The sequence below is a fragment of the Maniola hyperantus genome, chromosome 6, assembly GCF_902806685.2.
Source record: "Maniola hyperantus chromosome 6, iAphHyp1.2, whole genome shotgun sequence".
Lineage (NCBI taxonomy): Eukaryota > Metazoa > Arthropoda > Insecta > Lepidoptera > Nymphalidae > Maniola > Maniola hyperantus.
In genome coordinates, this window is record NC_048541.1 from 7069483 (window position 1) to 7095663 (window position 26181).

Sequence of the window (26181 nt, forward strand, 5' to 3'; positions counted from 1 at the left end):
GTCGGCACACGCAAGGCTGATCGACGTAGCTCTGAATGAGTCCTGCCGTCTAATAACAGGTTGTCTGAAACCAACACCTACCGACAAACTGCACCAGCTGGCAGGAATAGCCCCCCCTGAGGTACGTCGAGCGGTCTCTAGCTCGGTAGAAAGAACAAAGCAGACACAGGATAGACGTCATCCACTATTCAGTCATACACCGGCCCGTCCTAGGTTGCGCTCAAGGAATAGCTTCTTACACTCAGTGCAGCCTCTCAAGCAGTCCGCTGAAACTACACGTCTTGCTATGTGGAGGTCACGGCTAGGTACCCCGAACCCGAACACCAGCGTAAGGGAGAGACTTGCCGAAGGATACAATCTCAGCTGGCCTGTCTGGAGGTCGCTCAACCGCCTCAGAGCGGGGGTGGGGAGGTCTAGGGTGGATTTGGCGAGGTGGGGCTTTATCTCGGTACATGATACGCAGTGCATCTGCGGTCATCCGAAACAGACCATTGCGCACATGACTGGGTGCCCTGCGTGCCCGACAGCCTGCACGTACGAGGAGCTGTACAACGCTACCGACCGAGCAATCGCGGTAGCGGCTTTTTGGGCTGCCCGTGTTTGAGGTGACCGTCGACTCGAAAAGAAGAAGACTAAACAGCTGGAGATAATTTAAGCAATAAAATAGTTACACTAAGCTAATAATTTAAGCAGTCCTTCCGAGGTACGGAACCCTCGGAGCGCGAATCCGACTAGCACTTAGTCAGTTTTTATTTTAATGAAAGGTTCACCGTTCAAGTATGTATAGCATTGAAACAAAAATCTGTTACTACTATGCTGGCAAGATTTTCCAAAAGTGTATTTCGTAGGAGATAAAACGATGCTACGGTTTTCCTATTGTGAAATACGTCAAGAAAATAATAGCGTGCAAGTTTTGCAGCGCCTTGGCTGCTTTCTGAGATAATGTCTTGAGACGAAGAAAATTGTTCGGTAGATGGCGTGACGGGCGCTTTCTCTCCCTTTGAAACCTATGTCCTAGATTTTTATAATGTTTTTGAATTGAATCCCACAGGATTTAAGTTTCGAGTTTATTTTTTTATTTTATAACACTTGAAGGAGCGGTTTCCTCTCATTCGTCGGTTCGACGATTTGCTAAAATATGGTGTTTGTATGGTGCAACGTGCAGCATGCGATATGCTACAACTTCTAAACATGCAGGAAAAGCGTTTTGTCTGTTTTAACGAATTAAGCTTACGATTCCTTGTATATCATAAACTTCCGCAAAGTAGGTACCTAACGCCATTTTAAAGAATGCTAAACAAAAAGTTACAAAAATAAAAGAGGTAAGTACGCCTTTGCTGTAATGACTAGGAGGAAATAAATTAATTCTATTGTACACAAGAGTGCTCTAAATAAGAACACGCTTTGTTGCAGAAGAAATACTCCGTGAAATTAACTCCATGGATTCGGTTCGCACTGGACACTTCAGGTACGAAAGACAAACGACCCGAGGGCAATCATGACTTCGATAGGGTTAAAATATTATAATTAAAAAGTTTTTGGTATAAGAATTTTCAATCTAAATTAATATTATAAAGAGGTATAGGTATTAGTTTGTACGAGTATTTAGACGGTAAGCTCCAGAACTAATGATTCTATTCTGAAAATTCTTTGTCTCATAGATAGCTACTTTCCCCCGGATTTTTTCGGAATTCCTGCGGGGTAGGAATAAATTGAGAATTAATAATATTATCGTCCAGTGACGTTGCGAGTGATCGCTCGTAATCTGAATTTAAAAATAAATAAATGTCCTGACCTAGAAAGCTGAAATTTTACACAGAATTTCCCTTTATATTATAGACAAGGAAAAATTCCTACGGGAGCGGAACCGCGAGCGGTCGCTATTCGCTAGTTGCTGATAAAATTAAAACTCCCCCTACCAATACAAACACAAAATCGATTCGCCCGTATATTACCGGCTAACTAAGTCTATCGTCATTACGGAGCAATAATACAGCAACTAAAGAAATTTACGAGCCCAATGTTTGACCCTAAATTCGCGCAATAAATTATGGTTTACTTTGTCGTTTATGAGGGCTGCTGTAGACATAACCGTGCCCGAACATGTGTAACAGATTGCGGCAATAAGGGAAATTGTCTTTTTTATGAACGCCCGACGACAACGTACAGTAACGACAGGAACAAGCTGACACGTCTGAACGCTTTCCTCTTTCACTTAAATGACTCTTTGATATCAAAGGTCACGAGAAACAAATTGTTACACTCAGTATTTAAATTTTAAATTAAGCTGAGCGCCTAACATCTCATACAATACAAACCTGACTCACTCACTGAATGCAGATTCATCAACTCCCAGCCCAAACCCTTGGACGTAGAAATGTGTGCATAAAGATTCCCTTTATGATGTACCCAAGAGTAAAAAGGCATCTTCTAGGCAAGTGCACTCCAACCATTGCTCCATCATTGCTTTTTATTAAACATGCGATTGTCCGGCGAGATTTTCCCAATGTTAAATATTTACTCTCAACTCACTTCAAGGCATCCACAATAAAGCGTTGCACATATTTTCAGAGTGGAGTGATGTGGTGCAATAAATAAATTGGTTTTTTTTGGCATACCAACGGCTTGTTTTTAAACTCTTTGAACTTAAACTTAAACTTTTTACCAAGGGCTTTCGAAATAAATATAAATAATCTATATATATATAATTCAAAGTCCTGACTGACTGACTGACTGACATATATATCAACGCACAGCCTAAACCACTGGTCCTAGAGACATGAAATTTTGAGGGTGTGTTCTTTGTAAAGAGTAGGTATCCAGTAAGAAAGGATTTTTCGGATTTTTGTATGAAAGTCCGTCATTTTTCAAGTTGTTTGCATGAAAATTGGTATTTGGGTTTTCGGTCACTAATGAAGAAATACGTGTTCCAGGATTTTTGCAAATTCATCCCCCACCTCGATTTTCTAAATTCCACCCGAGCGAAGCCGGGGCGGGTCTGCTAGTTTTATTACATTTATTATCATCGGGCATTAATAATGAAGAAATAAATCGATAATTGGCTTAGTTTTAGATCTAGAACAACAAAATAATAGAACAATCGGCGCAATGCGTTTTTTTGGGAAAGCGCGTATGAACCTTAAAAGTGTTCTTCAACTAATTTTCAAGACCGCATGAGATCCGCTTTGACTAGGGGTAGCAAAACTGTACAATATTTTCAAATAATTTGACTCTCCAAAGATCATTAGGAACTCAGTAGGTATACATAATATTTATAGCATCATGATGCCAGTAACGCCCGGCACGCAACATGAGAAATGTAAGTATCTCGCAGAAAAATACTAGGTAAAGTTTTGAAAGTCTGAAACATAGCTCTTGTTTTATTCATGCCCTGACGTGTGGCGTTTTCTCCGTTGTATACAGGCTTTCTTCCTTAACAAAATAAACAACATTTTACTTTAAGTTAGGTCCTTTGAAAGACTTCCCCACATGTTTTATGAAAGAGTTCTTCAGTTGCATTTTATTTGTATACTGAATTTTTAATAAATTATAATGTATACAGTATTACTGATGTAAGAAACGTGTCAGTATTCACATACAGTCTCTAAATTAAATACCTATAGGTGAATAAAGACATTATCTTCACACATCTTTAGAACATTTTAAGATCATCCCCTCCACTCGATTGTTGTAGGCCGTTCCCTTTTGTCACTGAAAACTCTATCTATCTCTGTCTGACACGGAAAAATTCAAACATTTTCCAGCGTTCCGCATCACATTCGATTCTTTGTTTGCAGCCTACTCAAAATCTCAAGCACTACAACATAAAGCTTATTATTGTGCTTCAGCTGGCACGACTTTGTACCTTTTCATCTTTAGGCTGCTGAAACGTAAACTGTTAAGTTACTACGCATGTCATAAGAAAGTTGTAATGTTGAAACATTTTCTAAGCTAACACTTTTTCAATAAGGTTCATTTTCAAATAAATATAACGATTCATATAGGCTGTTCTAGGTTGAATGAAACGTGGGAAACTTAAAAGGTAGGCCACTGGGAACATGTTGAGTGAGGTTCCCAGTGAAACATGCCTTCAGTCGCGCTGCGCACGTACCATCACGGACACAGATTTTCAGACCGTTGTACGTAAAATGGCGGGAACTTTCCGATAACATACTAACTTTTTATTCTAACTAAAATTTGTTTAAAATACCAATTTTAAATGGTGAAAATATAGGTTTAAAAATACTTGAAAAAACTTTGCCAATAAGTTTTATAACAGTGTTTAAAATAGCGTTACTTAGTCATCATCATCAACTGAGCTCTTCGAATGAGGTATGTACGATTTTACATAAAAGGACTTTTTGGGTTACTTTTATGTTATCTTTCTATTTTTGATAATAACTTATGATGAATTTGTCAGGGTTGAACGGGATAGAATATGAACACCATCCAAATTACAAACTTACCTATGTGAATGTCAAATAAAAAATATTTCAACTTAAACACAAAGCTAATAATAGCAAAGATGGGAACGATTTCTTTATCTTATTTTCAAAACAATTCGTTTATTTTACACAAAATTTAAACTTTAAAACTTTACGTAAAACTAAGTGTACCTACTTATTTCAAAATAAAATCATAAAATATTGTTTAGTATCAAGAATGCTTAAAATATAATACTAATTTAAGAAACATTAATAAAATCAATATAATGCCACCATATTATTAATTAAATAGCTGTTGTCTCACACTTTGTGTAAGATTTTTGTTACCTATAAGTATAGTTAATTTCCCACGGTAAAGGTAAAGTACCTACCCTCTGTAGAACAGTTTTGGTATACGAACCATAACATTACTGCCCGACCAGTCCAACAGATCGATTTTTTTTTCGGACAGTTTGTTTAATCTACTTAACAGACACCCTTAAACTTTTAAACTTTAAAGGTGTCTGGCGGGGGGTTGCCATAATACTAAGTTTCTGGCAATGCATGACGTGATTTCTAATACTATTCTGAAGAAAATATAAATAAAATTATACTCTATACTTTGACGTAAGATTTTTTACACCTTTATTACCTGTTATCTCGCATAGCCACCATAATCCAAGCAAACATCCAAACAAACGTTCCTCCCAGTGTTGGGGACAATACGCGGAGAAACTTTCAGCTTTTATTTTATTTATTTATTATTATTTATTATTAGACCATAATGTGCACTGTCCTTGCAGGGTAGTCCTAATGCGACAGTGCAGTGCAGTATAGTGCAGTATAAAATAACGAAGGTAATAATAAGGAAGGCACGCGCTGGCTCTCTCTCGATTACGATATCCTATACGATTCTACCATACCTATTAAACCTAAACGTAATTCTAGATCATTCATGATCTTAAAATATAATATTTTGATTCATAGCTTCCCGTGAATAGCAACATTGATGTTGAATTAATAAAAATTATATTCTGTGAGTTCTGTGAATAGCAAAATAGAACTTGCTACCTTCTACTGAATACCTACTTTACAAAACTGTTTCGAATCTACCTTGACGAGCTGGCTAACAAAACGCTATGTAATTGGAACGAAATTAAATTATACAAGAGGAGCAAAAAACTGAAAGAAAATTGTTGTACTGTAATTATGACGTTTTGATTGAAACCATGAACTTTGGAGTCAGTATTCACTCAGTTTTAGGCCATGTTACTTTTAAATTAGTTCAAAGTTCTATTCAGTGATCAAACTCACAAACTTTGGACTCAAGATTAGCATCGTTTAAGGCCCTTATGCTTGGAATTAAGTTTAGTTGCGTCAAAAACTGTGTGAAAAAAAGTATTTCACCGGATTTTCATAATAACGACTCTTGAGATAAATCCCGCTGACAGACAGAAAGTCAGACGTGTCCACGTGTCACAGGCGGTCAGACGGATGGACTGACTGACGGACGGACAAACGGATGGACAGACGGACAGACAGACGGACGGACAGACGGACAAACGGACAGTTGGCGCCCTTAGAATACGGAACCATTTCAATACGGATGAAGTCGCGGGCAGATGTTAGTTTGTAATATTATTCCAGCGAATGAAAATTTCGATGCACTTGATACTGATAAAGTCGCTGGGGGGATTTAATTCCCCGACTGTCACGAATCGGCGCATGTTTTTTCATTAAAACGCATTCAATGGTACGACGACGCGACGTGGCTTTCAAATAGCGGGCCTTTTCAAAAATATTCCGCTGACATTCCCCTCGATTCTGCTACCATCGTATTTTATGGTTTCGAGTAAAGATATTTTTTGTAGACGAGTATTTTGCCTTGTTAAATGAATACATTAATCAATTTTGTTAACATTTAAATTTCCACTTCTTACCCCCGACTACATGGGAATTGGGAGGGTAATGTTTTTAAGGTGTATGTATGTATTTTTGATTGTGTGTATCAAAAAATTGTCTGGCGTCGCGTCGCCTACTGAGTTGATTCTTATAAATGAGGTGTCGTCAGACTTTTCTTGACTGTGAAAGTGACACTGGTTGGTTGACGTCACAAAAAACATGTCCGACTTTTACGTCAAGAAAAAAATGTTTAAAATAAAAATTTATTATTTTACATTGTAAATTTATAAATATAAAAAACCTACATTCATGTAGGAATAGAATGAAAAAAAATCTACAATTTTAAAGGTCCATGTTTATTTTAGTGCAATAAGAAGAGGCCTAGAAATTTCCAGTCACTTCATTCATTACAAGAAGTAATAAATGTGCTACTAGCCTAAAGAACCACTTCGTGAAAATGGTATTTTGGTCGAGATAATATGAAAATCCACCGTAAGCGTTGGTTGGAAGATTTAATTCCTTTGCTGGTTGCGAATCGGTGCATGTTTTTTCATTAAAAATGAAAAATGCATTCAATACGACGACGTGGCTTTGAAATAGCAGGTCTTTTCAAAAATATTTCACTGACATTCCTTTCAAAACTCCATCCTATTATATTAACAACTTGTAGTCAAATGATATAGATCTCTTTTTAGGTTTTTTAGGTTTTTATATCTTGAATAAAGCTCCGTATCCATTTGAGCAGGCTCGACTTGGGGCAATTGAGGCTTTTCGAATGGGTATTACTAGGACATGGACTAGTGCTTTCTACTTAATGCTTCGTCCGGATTCAGGCTTAAGAGAGGTTAATTCGCAGTCCACTCCATACAAACTTAGTTTGACTCTTATGTAAATACTACAACCAAATTCAATGATGTAGATACGTTCTAGGAAGTAATATCTATGTCTGTGGTGTTCCATAAAAATATTCAGTTTCAAAGTTATACGGCCAACCCTTGTAACTTTAAAACCAGTTATTTTTCCGGAAACCTGGCAAACCAAAGACGTAAATAATAGTTTCTAGAAGGTGTCTATACAATGACGTCGAGTTTGAATGGTAAATATTCAGATGAGAAACAAACTACGTTTGTGTGGAGCGAGGGAAGGAGAGACCGTTAAGACTGCTCAGATTAACATACAGTTAAAATGAGACAAATTTATGTCACTGTTATAACAGCTGTGTCTCATTTTGACGCTAAGTAAAGTCTGAGCAAAGTGGAATTACGCTCTATAGATCTCACAATGAGACTCTGTTGAGTGACAAACCAGCGAAACTAGCACAGCACAGAGAACTTCAGGTCAGGCAGGTTGCGGCCGCGTTTCCACTTGAACTGTTCACTACGACTTGTAGTTGCCTCTAGTGGCTACAACGCTGAATATTAATAGTTAAACCACGAAATAAGCTTAAAATCATAAGTGTATTTTAGAACTGATATACCTAATATAGTCCGTACAAAATGAATTCTCACGCGTCATTTTAACTCTATGGGTCAACTGTCATGTCAAAAGTACGGTTCACCCTTGGTTCACCTTTAAAATAAGAATCAAAATCGTACTTTTGACATGAAATTTGACGGTTGCGGTTTTGAAAATGTATGAACAATAACTAGATCTCATTGGTCGCCGTGTCCTAGCTGCCTAGTACGCATGTAGCCTAAAGGGGAATATTGTTTAGTTTCAGCTGAATGGAATCCATATCATGTATGGTGATAGCCGCGAGGTGAGTTGCATCCCTGACTATTGCAAATACAGCGTACGTATATTTTTATGTTTTGCAAACCCATTAACTTGATTATGATAGGTAAGTTTAAACAAATTATACTGTTGATTCTATCGAAAATACAGACATTTTTATTCTTTTAATACATTAGACATGGATACCTACTTCGACGTTTTAGGTTTTTTTTTTAAATTTCGTGTGAACTCTTTGATTTTATGGAATAAAAGAACCATCATCAAAATCAGTTAAACGGATAGGCCCTTAAAAGGTTACAGACAGCCAGACACAGTTTAGTATTTATAATAATAGTAAGTATGGATTAATAAAATAATGACTCGATGCTATATCTAACGCTTTTCATTATGTTACAAAGATTATTTATAAAACATTATGAATATCAGCTTGTGGCTGATTTTCTCATTTTAAAAATTAAACAATTTAACTTCACTGCATATAGAGGCGAAAATACTAAACCAAGTTGTCCAATAACTATAAAAATATCTAGGCCAGGCAATCAAAAAGTCAAGGACACATGTGATGCTTAGCATCATAAATGGTGACATAAATCGCCATACTAAAAACTTTGGTCACGCGAATTCTGCTTTGTTTTTTTACCTTGCACTGGTCTTGATCGTATATTCACAAAGTTATGAAATGTTTAAAGTTTTCCATGAAGAGTTTCGTATCTTTGCCTGCATTCGAAATAAAACCCAATATAATATGCTTTTTTTCAAAATCTTTATTGAGATAGTTTGGTCGCTTATGCGACTACATCACTCCGTAAAAGTTACTTAATTTATGTTTTATCTCATTCCGCCTTAATATTGCTGCACTTATATACCAGATGGTACAGGTATATCAGATGTTAAGTCTCGGTAGGAAAGGCATTCCGAACCAGTGGTAGATGCATCCGACTATTCGAAAGTACTTGTAAACGTTTATTCGAATAAAAAAGATTTTTATTTTTATTTAATTTAATCAATTCAAAATAATTCAACGCCGCCAGTACATCTTAAAACACTTTATAATATTCTTTTTAGAGTTTCATACCTCATCATAGAAAAACTTTCTTTATTGGGCATCCGTCTGAGTGTCTGAAGTTGAAAATACTCAATACTAAAGTTGAAAGCTTGTCATTGCTGTACAAATTTCAAGTTTCTAGTTTAATTCATTAAAAAGTTTCAGATTTTTTAAAGCGTATTTTTATACAAAAATGAAGCGTCATCAGAACTGGTACTTTTCGATGAACCAATCTTGATATTTCTGAAAATCATTTCCGAAAAACTCTAGATCTTACGTCTAGAGCTCCAGTACCCGTATTTTACGTCTCACCAAACGAAAGAGTCGATCCGCGTTACAGTAAAATGGACCTAAACAGCCTTGAATTAAAGTCAAATATTCAATGCCACTGATTTTAATTTCGCAATGTTTCCGTTTGGAGCGCTGGCTGTAGAAGTGTGGACAAACTTGAGCTTTAAAACAAGGCATTTAAGATCCAGTTTACTGTAACGCAGAAGTATTTCGACTCTCGAATTTGGTTTGGTTTGGTGAGACGTAAAATCTTGTACTACGGGTACAGAGTGTTTTTGTAAAGCGCGAAGCTCGAAGTTCGCACAGGAGGAGGTCTGAATGCAGGGTCTACGAAGCGAGTCTTCTGGCGTAGACCATTTAAAAAACTTCGTAGCAGGTTACGAATTGCGAACGGATGAAAAAGAACGAACGCCAGTTTCCATAGAAACCTTTGTATTTTTAGCATCATAAAAACTTTTACTCTTATGTTTGGCTTTTTTATTGTCTTTTGAAAAATAAATAAAACGCTATAGTGTAAGATTTATTATGTTTACCACTCGTAGGTAAACATTAACTTAATAATAAAAGCTATAGTCAATGTGATTTTAACAAATTAGGGATGATTTATACTATCGAGTGGCAAGCGTGGGCATGTGCTACGTACGAGGCGCAGACGAGTCACGGATTCAAAACAACAGGAACATTTTTATAAGACGCAGTTCATGCTTCACCATGTGGCGTCCGTGCACGGACAGGGCACGGTGAAGCATAAATCATCCCTTAATCTCGTGTGCTAGTTTTTATTCATATTTCCGGTAATTGTTAGTAATGTTCAAGTAATTACACCAAGAGTAACATATTATGCAGAGCGTTCACGTCATGCACCATACCTTAAAAGCCGGCAAGAAATTGGTAGTTCCTCTCATACTACAGATGTTTATAAGTGATCAGCCTGCACGTTTGTTTGCTATCCATAAAAAAATTCCCTAAAATACTAATTATATCCAAGTGGCAAAAATAGGTAAAAATTACCCTAAAGCTTTCTATGCGTAACGATAAAACTAGAGTAGGTCTTCTATATCACTACCCATATATCACTACCCATATTATTATAAATGCGAAAGTGTGTTTGTTTGTTGGTTTATTGGTTTGTTGGTTTGTCCTTCAATCACGATGCAACGAAGCAACGGATCTACATGATTTTTTGCATGGTTATGGCTAAAGACCTGGAAAAGCTACTTTTTATCCCGGGAAATCAAAGAGTTCCCACAGGGTTTTAAAAACTAAATACACGCGATCAAAGTTGCGAGCATCAGCTTGTAAATGTATATTTTTCACCAAGTCTATCAGCAACGTATATAAGTTCTCCAATATTATGGTTTGCATTCGCGTTACAAAATTAAAATACATAATGTTTGTATCGGATAGTATTCGTATTATCTTGCATCCAATTACGCGTAATTGCGGATAAACGTGACAGCTACGATAAACTTTTATGTTCACATAGAACTGTGGAAGCTTTTCACCCAAGCCATTAACCGCGGGTTAAAGCGTCTGTTTAACTCCTATTAAATCACTATAACCATACTTCCATACAAATATTATAAATGCGAAAGTGTATCTATCGTTCTATCTACTAGCTTTTTATGGCCCATCAGTTTGACCGATTTTGACAATAGCTTGCAGTCCGGAGGCTACTTTTGTCTCAGAAAATCAATGTCAATATAGAATCAAGAAAATCAAAATCAAAGAGATTTTTAAAATCCTAAATCAACGCTTATGAAGTCAGTGGGTATCGTCTATTTAGTACAGAGATAGCTTGCATCCTGTAGACGGACAAAGGCTACTCTTTATCCCGAAAAATGAAAGAGTTTCCACGGTAAGTTTTGGTTTTCACCTGCATTAAGCTTTGGACTGTAACATATTATTATTATATAGAACATTGACGAACCATTAAAATTTTGATATTTCAAACATCGCGATGATCTTTATAATTGAAAAGCACGGTGCCGTAAAACAAGTGCAATACAAAAAGATAAGTAAGTATAGCATTATATTGATCGGTCTGGATGCATCTGTTGTCGGCCAAGTGCCAGAAAAGCTGTTGCATTAAGAGGATTGCCTGCAACTTTTTTATAAATCGTTAATGTTTGCTTATTATTTAGTGAAGATTAATGAAGCCGGAATGATAATAATCTTTACGATTTTTTATTATTACTTACGTTTATGTTATAAGTAAATGTTTAGCAATAAAATAGAGCCAACCAGCGATATAAATGTTCTATTAGATAGGGCACTCCATATTCCATCATGTGTCTGCACTCCTGTCAATCGTAATCCGCTTTAGACGCTGTCCGTTTGTAAAAATTAAACTTGTAGGATCTCTAAATAATAATATAAAAACTCTAAATTATTATTTACATAGTTATCTTTATTAGCTACCTATAGTTTTAATAACTTATGTAAGTTCCTAGCAACGAGCTGAGTCTAAAGTGGATTAGGTACGATTAAGTGTCACGACACACCTGCGTAAGTTCGTCGCCGAAAATTTTTGGTCGTAGTGTTCGGTTGGTATGACAAACCTTTTGAGAAAAACGCGCCAAACAGTATGCGATAGAACTTTACGCAGCGTCTTTTTCTGGGCACTATACGATGGAAAACGGTAGCGTGATGTACCGAAAGCTATGTGCACCAAATTTTCGGTCACGTAACGCGCTATGCAAAATACATTAATTGCGTTTTAACTAAAGTAATCGCCCAACGGAAGGTACGGCATTATGCCGAAAATGTCTACATTTAGTAGATGCATCATAGGTAATTTAAAAGGCAATGCGAGCCTTTTCAACCTAACTTTTGGCGATGTAATTTACGCAGGTGTTTCGCAATACTTAGGTAAGTGCGGACACCGATATTCGGTGAAAAATGTTGTTACTATGAAGCGCCGCATCTAGTGGAATATTTATATCGTTGGAGCAAACAAAAGCGAGATAAACCCCCATATCAATGTATTTATGTGAACCATAATCTCAGGCGAGCTGTTTTTAGGTGGCGGTTTCGTTGCGGTCGTTTTGACACCCTCAGCTCCCATTAGTAAACCGTGAGGCAGGGTTAATGACCGGTTCGCGTGATACCACACTACTTCACGTTTATTTATACGATGAACGAACAAACCGAGACCTTACATTCAAGTGTTACATGGCGCTACCTATCAAATTTCCATTATCAGCAAGTTTCAAGCGTAACTTATGTAGACATTTTTAACTCAGTTCTGTATGTAACGAAATTATAGTGGTAATGCCGTGAAAGCGACTTTTGTTGTTCTTGTAAATATTTGTTTTAATGCTTCATTGGGTTCTATAAAATCTTTATGTTGTAGAGCTCATTGAAAGCTAAATAGCTCAACGGTATAAAGGCTGACTTTTAGTTACTAAGTTACTACATGACGCCCGAAACTCCATCCGCCTGGATTTAGGATTATTTTAATTAACTAATTTCCCGATAAGTAGCATGACGTGTCCGATCTGAGATGCAAGCTAAAATGGCTTAAACTAATGGGCCGTAAAAAGATAATATAATATAGGTCGATAGAAAGACACACTTTCGCATTATAACATTAGAAGGTATAGATAAGTAATTTTAAAAAAAATTATTGTAGTAAATTCTATACAATATTTATTTTGTATATATTAAGAAGTAAGTATAACTGGTTCATGTTTCACAAATTAAAGGGTAAATGTGTAAACGTACGAATATGCTAAAATCTGTAATTAAAAAAATACTGTAATTAGTAACTGCAAATTATTCTTTTGACTGTCCTAGATTTGGAATACTGCCTGTATTTATACTAAACTTTTGATAGTGTCTAATTATATTTTAGGATGGTATACTTTATAATTCATAAGACATGCTTAAAGAGAAAGGATCATACAGTTGAAAACTGAAACCCGACTAAACGCTGATATTATAGCAAAATTGTTTTCCTGTCACTTGCTATATTTTAATACTGTAGTAGGTAGGTATATTTAATTTATGAACTCAAAAATTTCTCATCTCTTATTTGACACCCCACTCGATATGATAGCAAAATATTTTTTTTGATACCCCCACTTTTTTCGGATGCAACATCCGCCATATTGATTTTATTCATTTAAATTTAGCCTATGTCACCCGGACTGTAATAGCAAATCGATTGACACCTCATTCATCAAAATCGACGCAGCAGTTTAGGCACCAGGAGGTGGAACACACGTAAATACAAACCTACATACATACATAGACTACTAAAATCATGATCTTTCCTTTTGGCTTTGCCGTAGTCGGGTAGTAAAAATAAAATAAATTGCAATTTTATTTATTTATCACAGTTAACCATACGTTGAGTTGCAATAATAAAAAATGCACATTCGTATATTAATTCCATAAAGCAAGTTTTCGGATCATAACGTGTTGGAATCGGGCCTACATTAATTTATAAAGGCCGTGAAGGATTTATGAACGTTGCACCAATTTCACAGACGGACGTCCTATGTGTACGCTTGGAAAAAATCTATTTGCTAAAATGTAGTTTGCGAGGCAGGACCAGAATAAATCATTTTATGTTTCACTGGTATAATGAATAAATCTATATAGGTAATATAATATGTTTACTAAGTTTGTACCGTGACTTGGTATGATACCCTATGGTCTAGGACTCGGGGATAATGAAGCTATCTATTAGTGAAAGAATCTTCAGAATCAGATTATTAGTTCCGAAGATTTTTCCCTACATACAAACATACCCAGGCTAGCCCGCTTCCATCTTAGACTAGGTACATCATCACTTAGGTACCACCAAGTTGAAATTGCAATCAAGGGCTAACTTGTATCTGAATTAAAAAAAAAAACTTAATAGCAATCACTTAATTATACATTAATTATATTGTATTATTTAAGTATTTTTACCCGACTGCACCATAGGGAGCGTAATTTTCTTATTCAAATAAATATGTTTTTGTTTCAGGTAGCAGAATGAAACGACATAATATCATGCGTCGATTAGGACACAATCAACGGTAAACCAAAACCTTAAAATATTTATCAATAATGAAAAAGTTAAAAGAGAAAGACGGTGCATTTTCTATAAAATTATAGACAATTTCCACTGTCAGAGATGAAAAGTATGCCATAGACAATGTACAACCTCCTTGGAGCAGCAACAACGTCGGCTTTACTGCAAATACTGCTTTCTTACACAGGTATGATTTATATTGTATCGAGGGTTTCATAACAAAACAGCGTATATGCAAAAGTGCAGTTTAGCAAAAGTTTGGATAAAAATGAAAATAAAAGCAAGTATGCCTCTCTTATAGAGAGTTACATTTTTGTGCCGTTTGCCGTGGAGACCCTGGGGCCATGGAGTCTTAGGGCCGGTTGTTTCAACAAACTTTGACGGACACGTAACCTTTAAATATGGCGCTAACGAACGTAAGTAAAGAAAAAGCGTTGATTCAGCATCTATTAGCGCTAACGTTCGTTAAAAAGTTACGTTTACGTTAACCGGTGCTGGCGCCATTGGTGATCGTCAAATCAGTTCGTAACTTCATACTTCTTACAAACGGAATATTTTATTTACAAATTATAATGGAATCAATTTAATTCAAAGCTTTTAATGATAGTTTTTTTGAAGATTTTGTAAGAAAGAAAAAGTGTTTAAAATGCGAAGTAGCAATATTAATAACTATGTATATAATTTAATATACTTAAAATGAAATAAGAAAAGGATACGGAGAAGTAAGTTAATTTTTAGGGTTAGTTTCGCAACCAAAATAACAATGACGAACAGTTTTTTGTACAATGAAGCAACGCACTTAAATTAACAGATGTTAAAGTTCGTCTACGTCCGTTAAATTCAACGAACGGATCTTACGAAGACCAATGGTTTGAAACAACCGGCCCTTAGTGCTAAAAATTTTTTACGAGACATTTCACCGCGATTAATAGCCTCAACTGGTGACAGAAGGGCTGGCTCATTTTTTGCGCAACGGATCAGCCTGGCTGTCCAGCGCGGAAATGCAGCCAGTATTCTTGGCACCATTCCACGCGGTCATGATTTATATAGTAATTAGATAAGGCTAGCTTTAAGTTTTATTGTATTAAAAAAATCAAAAAAATCAAAAGCTGATAAAGGCTTATATTTGGAACACGACTCTTTCTAGGTAAATATTAAACTTATTCTTTATTCTTTATTTATTTGCATTCATGTCTTACATCATAACGTAGGTATATAATATTACAATATTACAACATTACAACATGAAACCCGTCAGGGCATTGCAAAATATAACATTTGTACATTATATATAAATCTTAATATACTTAAACTATATGATATGGAACTAGTTTAGTTTAGAAATTGCATTTTTGCGTATACCAACGACCCTTTGTTATGAAATCCTTGATGTATAAGTAAGCATTAGGCCGAGCGCATTTTGGATACCTTTTTGTACCAATTTGAGTCGTGCGAATATGTAGCTCAGTGAACACTCACGTATCGGGACAGGTCGAAATGACAATCGGGGTGGGAACGCCCCGCATACCCGCATAGTCCCCGCGCTAACCCGATGTGGTGCGGGGTGTCTCCCCATAGTTAGGGAGGCGAGGTAGCTAAATGGCGTAATTCAACGGCGCCGTCGAGACCTATCAAAATCGAAAGATAAAATAATTTCGAAAAGAAAAGCTCGTATGGTAAAAACCATTTTAGCGGTGGGTTTGGCGTGTACGGTTTTTCAAAAATGTTTAAAAAAACAGTTACTTGGGCATTCTCGAGCGCGTCAGATATTCATACTACGTATGCCCCAAGTGCCTCTGATAACAACGGTATACTAATCTGCCGGTTTGCGTGGTGGGGATAGGCATATAAAGTAGTCAAAAATGCAAAAAAAAAAAAAATTACTCGAGCGCGTCAGATTTTCGGAAGGGGTGTTGAGTAGGCCCCAAGGAAGCTTCCTTTAAAAAAACTGACGATTTCGGCGCGACGATAAGTTACGATGAATTTTTGAAAATGCAAAAAAAAAAAGTTTTTTCGAAATACTCGAGCGCGTCAGATTTTCATAGGGGAGGTTTATCTCGGTATCCTGAAAGCGTATTTTCTTAATCTGACAAAAATGTTGGTGGGTTCTCTTAATCTGACCGAAAAAGGTTTTTTGGTTTCTTTTTTTCCTTTCTTTCTCCTTGATAAAACGGGGAATTTGAGAATGACAATAAAGCGATAGATACAACCAACGTAAATGTAGATGAAATGTAGTACGAATTGTATTATTTATTGTATAAAAAATGAAATGATATAAAAATAGTATTATAATTGTATTGTTATGTATGACCTACATTTTTGGTAATCATTCATCTAAGTTTTTGCTCAATACAATTCATCGTCTTCTGCTTCAAGTCAAAAAGTTTTAACTTTGGACAAAAATGTAAAGAGACCTTTTTTGTGTAAAATAAAATTACCTTTTTTGTTTATTTAAACTTTTTTTTGGTAAAATGTATCGTTCGCGACTTATATGCCGCAACGCGTTTTTCGGAAGACGAAATGGCTCCTCCACACTTCCGGTCATGCGGAAACCGGCAGATTTTGTATTTTTAGTAAGTTTTAGATTATATTCTTCAAAATAAAAAAAATAAAAATCGCGCTCGAGAATGCCGGATTAACGTTTTTTTTTTACAAGTTCGCGACCCTATAACTTGGCGGCGTCAAGGATTTATCGTCAGATTAGTTAAATTTAGTCTTAAAACACTAAAATCAACCCCCAATATCTTAATCTGACGCGCTCGAGTGTTTCAGACTATTGATTTTTTTTTACTAATCTGATCGTCTATGCTAGGCGCGCGTCACTACATATAGAGCTAAATACTTTACAAGGTTGTTCTATTAGGTCTAAGGTATCTCTCATATCTTAAACTGCCACGCTCGAGTATTACCGAAAATTCCCCTATTCGCCTCCCTAACTACCACCTCGTACTCCGATTGCCATCTCGACCTGTCGCTAACTACAAGTAAGTAAGCAATTTTATAAAATTTACAACGTCACAACTTTAAAACTTAAAATAATGTACTCTGACTCTATAGTGAGTTTACTATGGGTACCACTATGAGACATCACTTCCATTTTTTTTAATTTACATAGTAAACAATAAAGATTATGTGTGAAATAAACTCGTCTTATAACTTTATCTAGTAATATAATCCTATAGAATAATAATCCAAGAGTTAGTTACTGTTTATCAGAAGCTATTGTACTGGCGAATTTCTGGTGCACCTAATTCTAATTAAGTATATCTGCATTGGGTAAAAGGTAATTACATAATTCAGCATTTATTGTTCTTTAAACTACAATAAACAAACCTTTTACTTTCGAGCTTAAAGTAAACTTCTATTAAGATTAAATTCAAAAACAATAAAGAATAATGTCCGATGTTAGAAATTCTATTTCTGTTTTTAAATGATAAAATTCAATACCATGGGCAATGAAAGTCATTATTGTTCGGTGTGGACTGTAGACAGTGGTCGCTGAGCTATGAAACTACTTACTCAAGCAATAGACGAAGAGCTACACAAACAATAATAGCGTGGTTTTCTACACATTGGTTCATTGCCGGTTTCTTCTCAGACCAGGGCGCGCTTGAAACCCTTTAGTATTTTAGGGCAATAAGCTACAAGAGGAAAAATATGAACGATTAAAAGTGTTTATAAGACAGCCTAAATTGAGTAAAAATTCGGGTTTTAATTTCACAACAGTTTTGGTAATCTTAGAGGTAAACTATTAGGTTGTAGGAATTTTAGTGTACGGAATAAATATACTTGTGTTTTTGTAATTATTTGTATAGTCCAGTTTTTGTATTTTTAGGATTGCGCACGTCCGAATGAAAAAATCCTAATAATCTATAAAGATTCCTTCCTGTATTTATTTGTCTGTCTGTCCATTTTGTCCGTCCGTCACAGCCAATTTGTTACGAATCTACTGGACCGATTAAGTTGAAATTTGATACATATCGAATTTCTGTGAGCCAGACACGATCTTGTAACGTAAATAATTTGGGGGAAACTAGAAAATAAAAAAATAAAAAAATAGTTCTTGACTTAGGTATTGATTTCAGGAAAATCTATAAGAAATCTATAGTTTTAAAATAACATGCTAAATCGCTTAATATTGTGTGTACGAACTTAAATATTCCGCGAAACATATTCCTGAAAAATGTCTCTGGCTCTCATATTGTCACAATATTAAAGATCACTTGCTCTTTGTCTATAAAGACAAGCGTCGTGTCGCCCCAGGATACAGCTGTGTCGTTCGCGTGCTGTTTACCAATTTAAGCTAACTAAGCTGATTATATATAGGCTCGTTCCTGTGTCGTGTTTTATGACCTTGTTTAACTCTTTCCATTGTCTTGCACTTTATTTGCCCACCTTATAAACAATCAGCTTTTAGACATAGGATTGTGTTAAAGGAAAACTTTCATACTGGCTTACTTTATTCAGCGTAAAAGATTATGCTATTTTTTCTGTACAGATATAATTTCCTGAACGCAAATCTCGGAACTAAAATGGCAAGTCTAAAAGTAGCTGTAAGTTAGCTAACGCTTTTTAATAATAATCCCTGTGGAAAATGTACTGTGTGTGTGTAAGCCCTACTTTTAGGCCTCGACTACGTAATTAATTTACAACAAATCTAATGAAAATGTACTTTTAAGAGTGTTTACATTAGTAAACTTGTCGTAAGTTAAATGTCCGTCTCCGGAATGCAAGCTATCTCTTTACCAATGTTTGCCAAAAATCAGTTAAAGGAATGGGTCGTGAAAATGTAAGAGACAGACAGCCATAGGTACATTATCGCATTTATAATATTAAGGATATGAATGAAATAAAAAGTGTGAGCGTTGCAAAAAAAACTTGTTCAAATGCAAACTGGCGAGCATCTGGCGAATTAGAGAAATGCCATGAATGAGTGCCGTGCAACATACATAAAAACGAGAAAAAATGCATAAAGTAAACAGGGGTCACAAAAACCGTACCGCAAATTGTGTTTCCAGTTTCCAGTGGTAGGAATAGGTCGAGGGAGCAGGTGGCCGGCCTTAAGCTCAGGCGGACCGGCGGCGCGGCGCCAAATCCGCATGCGACTTCAATTTAACTTTGCTTCACTGAATGCTGTTCTTAAGCTAAAATATAATTATTTCCAGTTATTAAAACAATGAAATGTCGTGACTTGAATTGCTGGGATTTAATTTTAGTTGGTGCAGTTTGTTAGTTTACTTTAAAACACTGTTGTTCAAAGATATAATGGCTTACTTTCATACACTTTTAATAACATAACCACAAGAAACAGATTATATTGTTCATATTTAAATTCAAAGCTCACATGAACTTAAAAACTTCGTAAAATTAGCTTTTTATATGAATCATCAAATCTATTCTGTATTTGGGTAATTTACGTGATGTCTTCCTAATATGACCCAATCATCAATCTCACACACACAGATAATCTGTTTTGTTTTGAAGTCAGTAGTCAGTTAACTACAGTTTACTATTACAATTTTTCAAATTGTTTACCGTGTTATACTCCCTAAGTAAGTATGTTAGTATTACCCGAAAGTGTTACTCATTACATGGCTGACCACTCGTCTGGTGCTACAGCAGTAACATTTCAAATACATCCTGCGAAAATAAATCGAAGTAAAAGCTTTTTTCAGAAGCAAAAGCTAATTGGCTCTAGGCTCATTTATTTTGGAGAGTAAGAGAAAAACTACACTTTGTACAACTCACGTAAATGAAAAAATACGAGCCATTGACCATACCTACCAGCTAAACCAATTTCAAAACAAATAGAATCAAAATATTTTACGCTATTTTACACCGTCAAAAATGAATTACTTTTAGTTAAACGATGGTTAAAATAATTATATAAAGTTAGCTAAAAACCAAAGCCACTCGGACTCTACCGCTCCCTGCTCTCAGAACGACAGAACAGGTTTTAGCTTCGCTTCATTGAATGACTTTCTTGAACTATAATAAGAGTTACTTCCAGTTATTAAAACTCTACAAATTGTGAACCAGTTTGATATTTTAATTTCAGCTTGTTAATTTTAAAACACTCTTATTTTAGCTTGCAGGTGATTGCGTGCTTTTATGTAATGAATTCCCGAGAAAATGTTTTTTCCCAATTTATGCTCGAAAGGTATAGTTTTTGTTTTCGATAGTTGGTAAATGAATGCCTACGTACACATTACTCTTATTACTTTAGTACACATTACTAACATTTCCAACAATCGTAAACTACATTATCACTAGCAATCAGCTGATAATGATTATATTATTATAATGATCCGAGAGCACGTAAAAAATGATTATCACAGGAAAACCACTTTTACTTAACGAGAAAAAGTACTTTTTCTCGTAGATTGCAGGGACATCATCACATAAGTACATTTTTATACCAAATAAATGTGAGTAGCGTGACCGTGCTCCGCAGTGGGACAGTGCCTTAACGTTCATGTCATGGTAGCTAAGCTTACGTTAACTTGAAAAGTTACTGATCATCATCATCACCAACCCATCGCCGACTCACTACTAAGTACGGGTCTCCTCTCAGAATGAGAGAGTCCACCACAACGGCGGATTGGCAGATTTCACATCCACATACCTTTGAGAACATTATGGAGAACTCTCAGGCATGCAGGTTTCTCACGATATTTTTCTTCACGTTTAAAGTAAGTGACATGTTGTTTAACGTACTTAATTTCGAAAAGTTAATGTTGCGTGCCCGGCATCTAATCCCCGATCCCCCATCTTAACCACTTGGCTATCACCATGTTAGTTTCAGAATATGACCGGGTAATAAAAGAATTGATTTTACATAACATTCCTATTTCCTACGCGACTAGCTTTCATATTTTCATCGCATTTACTTGGGCCATAAAGGTTAAATTCTATTAAGGTTATCGTTTCCAGATGTTAGGAGTACAAATGCAATAGTGCAAAATTTGCATGGACGAGAGTTCACTCGCGATACGGTTTGAATATGTAACGTTACATCGCACCGGCGCGGTTCGGTGACCGAAAATACAGTTTCATAAGCGGCAACCTATATTTTGCTGCTTTTGTTTCAAATTTAGAATCTTACATCAAATTGGTTCAATTATGGTGTGTAACTTGTAAGTTATTAGGTATGGGCGTCTATTACTTGAGGACATACGTATAAGTGAAAATCTTCTTGAGATAGCTTTGATAAATAGAAATAGGTACAGTACGCGGCAGAAAGTAATGTACATCGGCTATTAGAATGACACTTCGGCTTTATAGAGTGTTGTCTCCGTCACTCATACCTACCTATATGACGTTTTTTCGGTCTCAACGATAGAGACAATGCTTTACAAATCTGCTAAAGGATGTATATTACTTTCTGCCACGTACTGTAATACATATTGTACGTATAAATTACAGTCAAAACTCTTATCTAGTCAAAACTAATTTTAATAAACAAAGTTGGTCAAAAGTAGTTTTCACGGAACAAAATTAGTCAAAAGTAAAAAACAGAAAATACCAAATAAAAGAGTTTTAAATCTGACTGCCCGGCTCCACGCAGTCTTATCTGTCCTACCTGTGGCGTTATTAAATGGGCTAAGCCGGACTTGCTTCGTTACCCCTTCACTCAGCTTCATCTACTGGTCCTAAACTCAAAACCTGCTTCGCGAGCTTCAGGCTTCGCGCTTTACAAAAACACTCTAGAGGTAAGAGTTATACAGTCAAGACTGAAGTACCATGACAAGAGTTGTGATGCTCCAATTTCCTTTTGGACCACGTTTGACCCAATCTTATTATTAATTTAATGATGAGCTATTCCAGTAAAGAGTTTGGATCGGAATTTCAGTCAAATCTACTTTTGACCAATGTCGTACGTCAAAACTTGTTTTGACCGTTGTTTCATTCAAAAGTAGTTTTGAAGTGACTGCAACATAATTATATTCGAGTGTTTTTATTTTCAACCTTATAAATATTGTCTATTAGACTTGTTGGACATTTTTATGATCCATGCATATTTATTTTTAAATATCGCGTATTTGTGAATCTCGTTCGTCATTCATCGTTATTCAAATCCAATTTCAGCTTGAAAATTTTAACTCAAAATTGATGGATCGTGTTTTTTTATTTTGAATTAGTTTTTATTCCCAAAGTAAATAAAAATCGATACTATTAAATCTACTAAAAGTATGCTTGACATACAATCGAAGATGATATACCATCCTAAATGATGAATGAGCATGGGATTCAGTCTCTCTACCATATTTTTAGCGTTTAAAATTTAAATTATCGTGAGTGATTTACATTACATGTTATGTCCCTAAGCCACCATGATCCAAACTTCATAGTCACTGATCGTTTTGGGGACATTACGCAGAGAAACTTTCAGCTTTTATAAAATAACGAAGGTCTAGCACGCGCTGGCTCTTAGTCTACTATATTTTCTTCTTCTTTTCTTGTCTATGGCTCTATGTACTGCGGTTTTGTGGTCCGCAATAATTCCGCCAATATCAATTCAGTGGAGAAATCATCGTTGTAATTTGGTTCTTGAATTCCTTTCATGAGAGACTTTTCTTTCTATCCTTTGTTAGACCTAGACATCACAAGGACAACACAAGTTGTTAGTTTATACATTGGACAATTAGTATGATTTTAGTTTAACATAAAGGTAATATAACAATTGATAATATCATGACAGTTAAAACATTAAACATTGATGTTAGAAATACATTATAATTTAATATCATACAAATTAATATAATTGCATAGACATCTTAGGATCGAAGGATTAGGAAAAGAGAGTAGATAAGGGAAATGAATTGGGCCTATATTTTCTTTCTTGAAAGAATTAATTTGACGCCTGTATGGCAATACAGTACAATACATAAATTAATTCTTAAAACCGTAAATGTGAAAAAAAATTAGTTCATTTTTTGCAGGGCAGTCGTATTAATTGTTATTTTTTTTATGAATTGCGTTGGTTCTGCCCGATAGGAAGGGTTATATATAACACTTGACGATCTAAAAGCACTTTTTAAAAATTTATTTGAATAAAAAACGTTTGTTTTCTATATTCTATAGTAGTGTGATTTCGATAAGTTTCTCGAGTTTTAGAATTATTCGCATCAATAAAATGTTTATTATGCGGGCGTCAGCGCCAACAGCTCAACTCAAGCTGCACTTGCCACGCAAAGAACATTCAATGCACCGTGAAATAGCCTATTTTCCGCGTGATTTTATTTACTTATTTATTTCATACATTGAATGCTATTTCGCTTCTATGCAAACAAATTAAACAGCTATTATCCGGGTTCCGTACCCGAAGGGTGCCAACGGGACACTAAGCCTCCATTCGTCTGTCTGGCAGCGGGCTGTATCTTATGAACCATAATAGGTAGAAAGTTGAAATTTTGTGTTATTTCTATTGCTGCTATAACAACAAATAATAAAAAACCAAGATGGCAAATTTCAAATGTGGCCATGCAAACATTAAAAGTGTTATATTATCTTCTACGATGGCACGGAATCCTTCATGGAACCTATAGGCAAAATGTTTTAATATTCACCCCAAGGCCCAAAAAGCGAGTGCAAAACTAAATTGAATTACTTTTAATTCACGAACTTACACTATGAATTTAAAATGTACGAATAAGTAAGTTCCATGTGTCCCAACCAGTTCTTGTTTAAATTCGTTATTTTTTCTGTATATCGCACCTTTTTACTCACAGCTTAAAGTCTAGATTTGATTGAATTTTGCTGGTGAGATATATCATTTATTATACACTAAACGGAAACTGATTCATTTCCGATGCACGGTTGAAGCTCTTTGTGGAGTTCGTCGGCTGCGAATTGCTCACGTTTTCAACATTTGATTGCGACATCAATACCATTGAAATATTGTTGGTCATGTTATGCTGTACCTGTATCGTTATCAATTTTGGTTCATTATGAACGATTATATTATATTATGTGACATGATGTGACATATAATCGTTCATTATATATCACACACTAAATAACTAATAATAAACAAAATCAAAAAATAAACAATATAAGTCGCCACTCCACTCACCACGGGCACTAATTTGTATAAGTTTCAACAGCTACCTACTTTTATGAAGGAATGCAACTGAACTGAATCTTTGGATTAATTAAATTATGTTTTTAAGTGTGCATTCAACTGGCTCCCCGTAGCTCAGGGAGCTTATAATCCTAGTTTGACGGCCAGGAACTTTGTTTGCTACTACCAAGGTTTACTTGGTGTTTACCTTTTATCAAATAAAGATTTATTTTATCGACGATGCCGGAAATATCTTTTATTGGAAATAATTCCGTATTCCCGTCTTCCAGACTCGGTCGAGAGTTAAGACTACAAAACAGACGCTGACTGGCATCTCCCAGGCGGGCACTTCCCTCAGTCACGTAACAATCGCGTCTGCAAAATGCAACAATGCATAAGAATTCAATCTTATGTTTGTTTCAGAGCGTTTGCAGCGCTAAACGAGTCAAAATACGGAATAATTTATTAGCATTTCTCTTGCTCCCTGTATTTAAGGAATAGGTATTATAGTTCGCGACAGGTCGAGATGGCAATAGGGGTACGAGGCGGGGAACGCCCCGCACACCCGCACGTCACCCGCGCTATCCCGCGCCGGGTTAGCGCGGGAGCTGTGCGGTTGTGTGGGGCATCCCCAATCCGATGGCCACCTCGACCTGTCGCGTACTATACAATAGTTTTAAGATTTTATTATTTTACCGTAATTTGGTTTGGAATATTCTACTGAGTCTATTGCTATTAATACTGGGTAATTGCAAATTGTATTTGTAGATTTCTAAACTCAGCAGAAAAGTTACAAAAATATTCTGCTGATTCTGTTGCTACATCAAAAAGCTCTTAACTCAATGTCCTAATTTCAATGTTTTTATTTTTAACAAAATATATATTTTTGCAATCTTTGAAATCTTGTAAACTGTAAATTAAATTTTTAAACAGAGTTTACAAAACGAAATAAAAAAGCCTTTAGGTTTTCAACTCGTCGAATAAAAAAAGTCGAGTTTATGAGAAATAGAATTTTCGTAGAAAGTCATAATTTATACGCTTTTACACAACTGCTTACGCAACGCAAAGAGTGTTATTTAAAAGTGGTGTATCTTTTTCATCCCCAATAATACAGAATTCAGTTCATTCACTATCAAATTAGTCAATCACCGAAAGATAAAAAAATGTACCTAAATATCAAAAAAATACTGTAAGTAACTACAAATAAAACTACATACTTTGACTATTTTTAAGCATTCGTTTTTTTCTCATCTCAAAACATTCAGTGTTACTTTTGTATGAATGTAGAGTCTCTCAGGATGTAAATCTGTAAAGTGTATTTCATACAAGTTAAATTATTTTTCCAGCAGCTCTCTTATTAATAGAAAGTTAGGCATGTATCCAAGTACCAACAAAAACTTTATTCGAAACATATTATTAACTGAAATAAACGTGAGCGTACTCCGGGAGCAAAAGTTTGTTGAGTAGCATTAAAAGATTAAAAGTCGACAGTTCGCTCAAGCTGTATCGAATCGAAACTGGGAACGATATCTCGAGAGCCGAGTCGACTGCGACATATATTTGCAATGCAGGCTGCGCGTCCGTAGCCAACTTCGCCTGGCGAATGCAAAAATTTAAATTAAAAGCATAAATCAGGCATGTATCGAGTAAGTTCGAGATTGGTATACATTTCAACTGCACGCTTTGGGATATATAC

At 35.6% G+C, this 26181-nt stretch overlaps 1 protein-coding gene across 2 annotated transcripts in view; it reads left to right on the plus strand.

The window, feature by feature from the left end:
* Positions 1-4083: 4083 nt before the first annotated feature.
* Positions 4084-26181, plus strand: part of LOC117983053 (carbonic anhydrase-related protein 10-like) — a 50390-nt gene continuing 28292 nt past the window's right edge. For both annotated transcript variants that reach the window (XR_004673633.2, XM_034969509.2), the window contains exons 1-2: positions 4084-4332; positions 14375-14609. Coding sequence is in view for 1 of the 2 variants with exons in the window: in XM_034969509.2 (XP_034825400.1) it covers positions 14546-14609 (64 nt within the window). In the remaining variant the exon portion in view is untranslated. The remainder of the gene's footprint in view (positions 4333-14374; positions 14610-26181) is intronic.